The sequence below is a fragment of the Oryza sativa genome, chromosome 1 (genome assembly GCF_034140825.1).
Source record: "Oryza sativa Japonica Group chromosome 1, ASM3414082v1".
NCBI lineage: Eukaryota > Viridiplantae > Streptophyta > Magnoliopsida > Poales > Poaceae > Oryza > Oryza sativa.
The window spans coordinates 27,774,530-27,785,396 of record NC_089035.1 but is presented as its reverse complement, the minus strand read 5'-3'; the positions used below and the strand labels follow the sequence as shown (position 1 = coordinate 27,785,396).

General features: G+C 46.4%; 1 protein-coding gene across 1 annotated transcript; it reads left to right on the top strand.

Annotated features, from left to right (window-relative positions):
• Positions 1 to 3,531: 3,531 nt before the first annotated feature.
• Positions 3,532 to 6,321, top strand: LOC4326856 (WRKY transcription factor WRKY24-like). The gene is made up of 3 exons (XM_026019846.2): positions 3,532 to 4,082; positions 5,059 to 5,214; positions 5,369 to 6,321. Exons 1-3 carry the CDS (start codon positions 3,655 to 3,657, stop codon positions 5,940 to 5,942), a joined length of 1,158 nt encoding a protein of 385 aa, XP_025875631.1. The 5' UTR covers positions 3,532 to 3,654; the 3' UTR covers positions 5,943 to 6,321.
• The last annotated feature ends 4,546 nt before the right edge of the window (positions 6,322 to 10,867 follow it).

Genomic DNA, 10,867 nt, shown 5'->3' with positions numbered 1-10,867 from the left:
ATGTGTTTCGTCCAGTTTTGGGTTTTTCTCGGTACATATCGTAATCGTTCATAGTAGTATGGACGTATGTGGCTCAATCAAAGTAATCATTATGACGTCTCTATGAAAGCGTAGCATCCTTTTGGAAGTTGTTTGCCTAAAATTAACTGAGTATGACATATATTATTATCCTCATAAACCTAATGATTTCAATTGTTAACGACAAGTCTAAGGTTATTGTTTTTTGGAGAGATAATGTTACTTTGTTAGCAGCTTTAATATTGCACATGCAGCTAGATATTGCGTAAACAAAACAAAAAAAAAGGAGAGATTTCACACCAGGGAAAAAAAATTCGCGAACGCACACCAGGGAAAATTTCAAACGTCGTTCTAATAAATGGATCTCAAATGAGACAAATTAATGTCACTCTTTTGCAACAACAACTTTTCTTTCTTTTCTTTTTCCTTTCCTTTTTGCGAGTAATAAGAAAGGCAGTGATTGATGCTCATGGGGTGTGGCTTTTCATACGTGGAACGAGTCACATTTTTGCAGCTCGATCGGAGAGGAGATATATACCACACGTCATGTCATACTGTCATCTATTCTGTAGATGCCGTGGCGACTATAATTAAGAGCAAGTTAAATAGTATAGCCAACTATGAGCTCCAATTCATCTATAGTTAATCTAATAGCTTATTCATACAATAGTTACATACTACATTATTAATACCTGGTCCCATCTGTCATTCACACACTATGTCTTATAGTCCGTGCTACAGCTGGCTACAAATCTATAGCCCGTTATCCTTCTCTCTCCTCATTTATCTTCTTAAAATATATTTGCAGCTGGCTTATAGCCTACTATTATGCCTGCTCTGAGCACCTCTATTTATTTAGTCCAAAGTGTTGATACAGTAGTACAGTAGATCTCAACTCCCTTCCGTACCGAACAAGGACTTTTTTTTTGGTTTGGACTTAATATATTTCGCCCTTTAATTCCTAAGGTGGAGTAGATGCTACACGCATAGATATTTCTGATTCTAGTTATAGTAAACATTTGTTCGGTCAATAAAACATCCATTTATTTTCTACAGAAAAACTAGTACGTAGTGACTGATGTCTACGTACGTGATGTAATTAAATTACCGGCGTTAGCGTGGCCCGATCGATCGATCGATCGATCGATCAATAATGCGCGACGCGACACGATGAGTTTACGCGAGACCAGCGACCGATCGATCGATGGATGGAGCGAGCGCGTGCGGGGTGTTACACCGAAATTAAACATGGCAAGATCGAGCGAGAAGTACGAGTCGCGAGCGAGTTAGGAAGGGGTACGTCGCGGTTGGACCCCGACCAGGGACCGACCAGCGGCAGGACGTCGCCGTCCCCCGGCTGGACCGGCCTTTCCGAGACAAAAAGCAGGTGCGCACCCACCAAAACCTCCCACGCACATCTGCCGCGCACGCTACCCCCTCTCTCTCGCCTTAAATGCTTCCCCCGCCCCCGCCCAGCCCCGCGCCGGCCGCCGTCCGTCCGCCCGCGCGCGGGACACGTCCCTACTCCCTAACCCAGATCCCCGATTCGGCACGCACGTAGTACACTCGTGAGTCGTCGTGACCCCAAGCCGCATGCTTCCCGATCGATCGATCCAACACGCGCGCGGCTGCGGATTCACGTACACATCGCGCGCCGCGCGCGCGCGCGCCACCGCGGTTTCAGACGCCCGCGCACACGCCGCGCGCGGTTACAGCGTTTCGTTCGTTGATACGAGTAGTTTATTGTGAGAGGTTGTGGTTAGCTAGCTCGAGGCGCGGACGCGGTGTTATGGGCGTTGCCGTGCACTGGCGGAGGGCGGGCGATTCGCTTCACATGGGGGGCGAGCCGCGCGCGCGCGCGGAGGCGGCCTGGGCGGCTGCGTTGCCTGCCGCGTTGGTTGCGCTGGTGCGCGACACGGCTACATACACACGGTAGGGGTGCACCGCCACCGCCACGGCCACTGTGCCCGCGGGTGCTTTTTCTTGAGGCTGGCACCGGTGCACGAGTTGTGTGTGATGACGTGTTCGATTGGATATACATTATATTCACACACCTCAGGCCGGGCTGGCTTTGACCTGCTCAGAAATCCGTGACGAAAGCGGGCATAACTATCCTTGTACCCACGCAGAGCTCACCTATTTTGACAAATAGCAGAGATCAGTTTCCTTGTACGGACTCGCTCACTGTTCGTGCTTCGTTTCGTTGTTTTTTTAGGGGTGTTTGTGGAGCGGGAGCTGGACACACAGCGCTACTACGCTACGACCCCTCGCTGAACATTAAATAGAATTTCAGGGTTTTCTCCACGCGAAATCCCTGTCCCAAAACAGTGGTAGCACGTACCACCATGCACTTCAAACACAACAGCAAAAATGGCCTTTGGGCTTGGGGTGGTATGCGTATGATGCACTTTTGCATGATTGCCCACCCGAGCTCTAAATTTTTTTGCTGAGAGCGAGGAATAGTAGCAGACCAAACGGTCTTAGGTCTCCTGTCATTGTGATCCCTTTTCATGATTAGATTTCCTGTACTTTCTCCTCCTGTTGCAGGGAAAAGGAAAACGATGAAGAGACTGGAGAGGGGAAGAAGAAGAAGAGAACACCACCTCCCGTTTCCCGATGCCCCCCCTGACGCGCAGAATGATGCACCGTCTCCGAATGGAAACGCCACGGGGCCCCACCTGCCAGCTTGACCCCTGCTGCTGCTGCTGCACTGCACATGTTATTCCCCCTCCGCCTCCGGTGTCACGCACGCACGCGACGCGACGCGATGCCGAGGCGTCCGTACCACCACCGCCAGCATCAGCGGCCGTCAGCTCGAGATCGGACGGCACGGGACAGATGGCAGCAGGCGTCACGCTGGCGTGTGCCGCCCCCCCGCCGCTAAGGGCCCCACGTGCCAGCGATGGAGGCAGGCGCCGTGGGGTGGTCAAAGGGGGCGCGGGGACGGACACGTGTCGGTCGCCGCAACGTCTGAATGTTCGACCGGTGCGCGGCGGTTTGACCCACGTGACCGGCTACCGCCGGTGCACGCCGCTGACTCAGCGCACCCGTGACCGTGGACCGTGTTCCCACACACACACCCCCACCGTTTACTGTAGCGGTTGCAATTATCAGTACGGCCACCTACAGGGGCTAATCACTGTTCTGACAGTCTCGCCGAGATCTAAGCAAGGGATTATTTTGAGATTAGAAGAAGGAAGAAAAACCAAACAAGCTAAGCCAAGGAGTGGGCGTCTCATTTGGGGCATAAATAATCAACTTGTTCCTCTCAAAAAAAGCTGAAATCAATTTAATCGAAAAGCAAACCAAAAGTGTGAGAGAAAAAAAAATCCTCTCACCCAACCATCCTCTCCTCCATCCCTCTATCTATCTATATCCATCTCTCTCCCTTGCCTCATCACCCTAGTTATAGCTAAGCTAATAGCCTCTCACACCTCTCGCTCTCTCACTACCCCTCCACTACCATACTAGTAGCATCCATAAATCCCTTGGCTCTTGCACGCTTGCTTCCTCCTCTGTCCATCTCCATCTCGATCCTGGAAGCGCGAGAGAGAGAGGGTGCGTGCGTGCGTGCGTGCTAGAGCCAAGAACCACGAGCACGGCCAGCGTCGGCGAGAGGCGGCGGTGGATCCGGCTATGTCGGGCGAGTACCAGTTCCAGGACGAGCTGGCGCCGCTGTTCGCGCGGCCGGGGGGCGGCGCGGGGGAGATGCAGATGCTGCCGTCGTCGTGGTTCGCCGACTACCTGCAGGCGGGGACGCCGATGCAGATGGACTACGACCTGATGTGCCGCGCGCTGGAGCTGCCGGTCGGGGAGGACGTCAAGAGGGAGGTCGGGGTGGTGGACGTCGTCGCGGCCGGCGGCGGCGGGGCGCCGCCGCTGACGCCGAACACGACGTCGTCGATGTCGACGTCGTCGAGCGAGGGGGTTGGTGGAGGAGGTGGAGGCGGCGCCGGCGCCGGCGCCGGGGAGGAGGAGTCGCCGGCAAGGTGCAAGAAGGAGGAGGATGAGAACAAAGAGGAAGGCAAGGGAGAAGAAGATGAAGGACACAAGAACAAGAAAGGGTGAGTTAGGTCACTTCACCATTAAATTCTCTCCTTTTTTTCTCCTTTTTTCCCTTGAAATCTTGGGTCATTTTGCCAAGTTCTTGATCTTAGTTGCTAATAATTCATTAGGATGAGATCATTTAGAGCTTCTTTTTTTTGCTGATCCGGTATCAAGATTTGGGGCCGGTTTTCTGTGGGCTAGATTTTGCTTCCTTGCTTTGCTTGGTGGTCATTCTTTCTTTCTTCCATTCATTCATTCATTCATTCATTCTTCTATTCCTCCTCTTTTTGTTCTTTTATTCCTTTTTAAGGTAGTTTGGCAAACGTGTGAACATATCTAGGGTTTCACACTCAGCTTGCATGCCTCACACACTTTCTTCCAAAAAATTTAAAACCTTGCCATAATGTTTTATTAAAATAAGTCGTTTAATGTATCAGCTAGCCCCTCTGATCTTTGTTTTGCTTTTCTTGATTACCTGCCTGCTACTGCTAGTTCCTTCATTCTTCACACCTTCTTCCAAGTTCCAACATGACCAAAGATCTTTGTAACTTTTGTCTTTGATCCCCTTTTACCAAAGATTATGCCCAAAAAGGGTAGATAGGAATAAAAGAAAAGCAAAGTAGATTGATCCCTAGACAATAAGCATGCCAGTGTTATCCACCACCCCATTCTGCTACTTGGATCTTGCCAGCAGCTTCCTTTTCAGTGCAATCTCCAGCTACCAACAGTAGAATCCAGTGTGAGCCGAAAAGGGGACGCCATCACGAGAAAGCTAGGCCAGTGCCACTGTGCCAGACAGGGTGTGAACCCCCTAACCTTGTGTACACACACGCTCGCGTAGTCGCGTGTGTCTATCCAGTTTGAACGGGATCGATCCCGGCCGTGGCCGTCGCTTGCCGGACGACATACGAAATTCCGCCGCTTTTGACGCGGAGAAACGTACCGATCGATCGCGAGCTGATTGGTAATATGGTATGGATTGGATGGGTGCAGGTCGGCGGCGAAGGGAGGGAAGGCGGGGAAGGGGGAGAAGCGGGCGAGGCAGCCGCGGTTCGCGTTCATGACCAAGAGCGAGGTCGACCACCTCGAGGACGGCTACCGGTGGCGCAAGTACGGCCAGAAGGCCGTCAAGAACAGCCCATACCCCAGGTACGTATGTACAGTTACACACACGTATAGTACGTGACTCGTAGCTGTGCGCGTGTACGTGTACCGGCCGCAGTAGTTGCACCGGACGCGCGCGCGCGCGGCAGAATGCGATGATTGCAATGATCTGATATATACGGGGTTGATTTTTTTGCAGGAGCTACTACAGGTGCACGACGCAGAAGTGCCCGGTGAAGAAGCGGGTGGAGCGGTCGTACCAGGACCCGGCGGTGGTGATCACCACGTACGAGGGCAAGCACACGCACCCCATCCCGGCCACGCTCCGCGGCAGCACGCACCTGCTCGCCGCGCACGCGCAGGCGGCCGCGGCGGCGGCGGCCGCGCACCAGCTGCACCACCACCACGGCCACCACGGACACCACGGCATGGCGCCGCCGTTGCCGCTGGGCTCCGGCGCCGCCGCGCAGTTCGGCCGGTCGTCCGGCATCGACGTGCTGAGCAGCTTCCTGCCGCGCGCCGCCGCCGCCCACCACGGCATGACTACGATGGGCGGCGCCGCGGCGACGACGACGACGAGCCATGGCCTTAACAGTGCAATCAGCGGCGGAGGCGGCGTCTCGAGCGAGACGACGAGCGCGGTCACCGTCGCCGCCTCGGCTCAGCCGTCGTCACCGGCGGCGCTCCAGATGCAGCACTTCATGGCGCAAGACTTGGGCCTCCTGCAGGACATGCTGCTGCCGTCCTTCATCCACGGCACCAACCAGCCTTGACGCGACGACCACCATCAATCTGAAGCTGAATTAATCATCAGACTAGCTAGACAAGAGGTCATTTGGCTCTCGATCGATCATGCTGTTTAATTAATTAACATCTCGTTACATCTTTTTCCCCCCAAATGATCACCTTCTGTTTCGTTTCTTGATTTTGTTTTTTTCTTTCGTGCTGCGAGATGGTACAGGGTTTTCTACTGGGTCTCGTATCATTTCTATGCTCTTACTAGCTAGCTCTACCTAGCTCTAGTACTAAGCACTTCTTGTACATGTAAGCGCCTAATTAATTCCCAGGCTCCAGCATTGCACCCTGCAGGTTGCAGGACTGACCATACGAGCCATGATAATTTTATGCAAACTTTACATTGATCTTCTCCTATATAGCTCCATTAATGGAAGAGTACGAGTACTTCATATATATGCACATATGTTTAATTGGCATGTTGTTAATTAACTCTAGCTAGCTAGACCAATCGAGCTAAGGTTTCTTGCAGGGTGGTCAATCATGAATGAATTGAATTTTGAATGGCGTTGATTAGTTTCTCTGATACTGGCTTTCGCTTGTCATGACGGGATGATGATTAATTGGGGGTTCGTTGTTTCGTTTGGTTGGTAGGAAGAGTTGTTAAGGAAGAAAAGTAGCGAGGGTTGTTTTGCTGCTTGTTTCTTTGCGAGTACTGGTCAGGTCGTTCCAAGGCTAGTACTAGTACCACTACTACTAGCATTACGACTGATGCATAGTGATGTAAACCTGCCTAGCTAGCGACCGTGCATCGCTGTGTGCATGTCATTGTGCGTGTATGTGATTGATATGTGGAATTAAGAGCTTTGGGGCCTGATTAGCTAGCTTGTGCATGTTTGCTTACATTTATATATGGGTTCTAAGTATCAGAGATAATCATGCATTATATATATTCATGGGTGTCGCAGTCATGCATGTTTGTCAGAATTATGGCAAAGAGATGATCGATGCACCTAATCTCTAACTCTAAAACGTGGCTGCTGAGGCGTTAGGGGTTTTGGACCCCTCTGCCTCTTACAGTGCATTGATGATGTGACTCATGTACTAACAAAGGTAGTAGATCTAAAAGCAAGTCAATTAATGTGTCTAACTGGTTTGCTATTTCGTCGGCTACCTGATTGACAATTTCCAGAATTTGGTTCCATGCGAGATCGATCAAGGGGCCAGCGTGTGTATAGACTGGTCATACACATCCAGCTGCATGAAATATAAAAGATGTAGTACAGTATTTGTTTTATTTGGGTGTACATGCATGGAGTAGGTCAGTTAGATATGATGACACATGACATTTCAGTGGAAATGGACATCCTTTTTTTTAATTTTGTTTTTCCTTTCCAATGCTAAGCTAGCTATCCCCAATATTATTAACTATATATACGTATATTGTATATGCCTTCAACAAGGAAAATCATATATATATTTTTCATGCTTTCTATTTATAATTTGCTCAATTCATGTATGTGCTATGAACATGTGGTGCCAGGCTGCTAGCTAGTAGCTAGGAGTACATGCTGATAACCGGCACATATATTTGCGTGTGAGCCACGTGTAAATTAATGGAAGAGACTAGATATATAGTCTTGCATCCTTATATGTGCCAGCTGATTTAATCTACATATAAGGATATTGGCACACACACACATATATATATATATATATATATGTGTGTATATATATATATATATATATATATATATATATATATATATATATATATATATATATATATATATATATATATATATATATATATATATATATATTCACACGCAATTAATTTACACGTGTAAACCAATTTGAAATGTTTGATTATCAAGTTGGTTTGTACGAGTAAGAAGTCAAACATTTCAACTGGTTACAGAATTACGTACTGTGTCCAGCCAGATTAATTACACAAGTACATGATCTCAAACCCAAGGATTTTTGGAGTATCTAATTCCCTAGCTAGATAAGAACTGGCTAAAAACAATTGTAGCTTTTACTTTGAAACACATGTGACAGAAATGTCCTTTCTTTAATTAAAGGCTCGGAACCGAGAGAAAAATATATACTACACTTTGGGCGAGTGGTGACCATATCCCGTTAATTCTGGTAAGGCAAAATCTTCTTGTACTGTGCATGCGATTGTACTTTAGAGACTTAGATTCATCATCTGCAGAGGGGCATGCATACATGCAAGCATTATCTCACTTGCTTGATGCCATATTGTTTAATTTACTACTAATAGCAGTTTAGTCAACAAGGAGTAGCCAAGGACACCTCTGGACCATATGTATATATACTAATCGATCCAAGATAACTAGATTCATGGTCATGGACGCAACTTTGAAAGGAGAAAAACAAAATCTTGTGCAGCTTTTAACCAACAGCAGATTCTCACGGCCTCATTCAATTGGCAGGTACGTACCCTCAATCTTGTACTACCAGAGGGTGCCCAATTGCATCTCTTCAATTTGGAGCTATATTTATATGTGAGATCGTGCATGCGATATACTCACTATTCTCTTCATTATGATCAGCTGATGGTTGTTGCGTGAGTAAGAAAGATATCGATATATGCTTGGACTGTTACACATGTCTACCTAGCTTGTGGCTGGTAGATTTTGTTTTCTTTGTGCCTTTTCCAGCCTTAGCTTGCTGAATTTTCCTATAGTACTATTTTACATGTGATGGGCACAAGTGGATGGATCAATCATGCAGTATATGTAATTTAATTTTGACTATAACCTTTTGTGTTGGGATATTAGAATTATTACGCATATATGGCCAAATCCTGATAGGCATCAGAGAACCAGACAACATACTAGAAGGTCAAAAGCATTAAAGGCCACAGCGCAAGGTGTGCACCAACTCACCGAACGTTTATTTTTCCCCGGCACAAAAGACAAATACGGCGTAGACTCGTGTTCAAAGTCCAACCCTGAATATACATGTAAGTCAATAAAGATACAGCCGAAAATACTACTATATAAAAGCGTATAATGCTAGTTCACTGGCCGGAGAAATTAAGTTACAATACATTTTCTTTACGGGGAACACACCCTTTGTTGTTTAGTTCATCAAATACAAAAATCCGTATATAATTAATACAGTAACGTTCATTAATATGAAATATACTGTGGTTTTTACATACTACTTCTTGATAATGTTTAATGTGTTAACTAATCGTACTTACGCATGATGCATTATGCATGCGCAGATCTCTTTGACTGACTGGTTAAATTAGCTTATTGGAGCCCTGGGCTTGCAAGCTGCCACTGCATACATCAGCTCAATAGTGTGTTTCTAGATTAAGTCCAAGATATTTAATTTATTTCCAGGTTAGCTTAATAAGATCATCTGAACAAGGCTTAACACGGATAGCAGCAACCGTCGCATCGATAATTAATTGGGCTGCTTAGCACCAACAAACTAGATAGCTATCGTTCCATGCCTTTGAACACAAGTGATATGATCCAGGTCAAGCCCACCGTTATAACTCCGCAATGGCCACTCCCATGCAAACGTCCAAATACTTTGGCCTGCTAGATGCCGATACACATCAAAGGTTAGGGAGGACTAGCTTGCAGTTGACAAAGAAATTTGACCGGTCGGTCAGGCTGATGAAATGACCGGTCTCACAATGACACAAAGATAGGGAGAAAAAGATTGTGGCTCCTATCAGGTGGCATAATCAGCTAAAGTAAAAGCCAAATTTTAAATTTTCAAATTTAATTTTAAGATTGATTTTTAAATATTTTTAACTTAATTTCTTTTTCAGCATTGGTTTTTAAGTCACCAAGAATACATATATAAAATTTTTATCTACAAATTTATTTTTATTTTCTAATAGGGAAAAAAGCCAAACGAATAATTAGTACTGGTACTGTAACGTGTGAAGACATACATGATGTGCATATATCACTTGTAAGAACGTTTTTTTTCCCGACGGTTCTATATCATCCCTGACGGCAGAGCTTTGCTCCGCTGAGAGAAAGTACTCCCGGTAATTTCCTGGTGATTTTCATGCCCTGTCAGGAAAAAGTTGGGTCCACTCGGGTGCAGTAGCTGCACTTGCTGCATAGCCAATCCGTGCAGTACCAACTGTTTCCTCGTGCATCACTTGCGGCTAACGTTGGCTGTGCTGCAGTGCAGCCAGTGCAACCGAGCATTGCAGAGACCTCTGTGCTGTTGCCTTATGCTATTTGTAGTGATACCAAGTATTCTATCCGTACTAAAATATAAGTATTTTTAGTATAGTGACAAGTCAAACATTTTTAACTTTGATTATTAATAGAAAAAAATTAAAAAAGATTAACCATGTAAAAGTGTTGTTACTAGATTTATCATTAAATAAACTATCATAGTATAAAACTCATTTTATTTAAAACATTTAATTTTTATAGATATTATTGATCAAAATAGCATCTCGGAAACCATGTTTAGAGTCTAAAAATGTTTATATTTGGTACTAAGGAAGTAGTATATATGTGGATCTTGCCATCGTATCATGTATCACAAACTCACGTGAAACCTCTATTTCGTTCATGAATACTTGTCGATTATCGCATCTTGTGACTTCATATGTATACAAGCATACAAAAATTGGGAGCAAATACTATGAAGCATTTTTTTTTGGGGGGGGGGGGGGGGGTTGGGGGGGGGGGGGAGTGCGATCACCTTGGATAATGGATAGGAGCAAAGTAGTGGTAGTATGATAGTATCAACTAGGCAATCACGCGTCGTTCAAAAACTAAATTATCCCCAATAGAGCTGCTACTAGTAGTAGTAGTACTAGCATATAAATCCTTCTTTTTCACCAAAAGAAACATTTTTGTATATAATTGTCACCGTCACGTTGCGAGCTAGCCATACGTATATATCGTCCGTGTCCCCTCCGGCCGGTTCCATAAATAGATGCAGG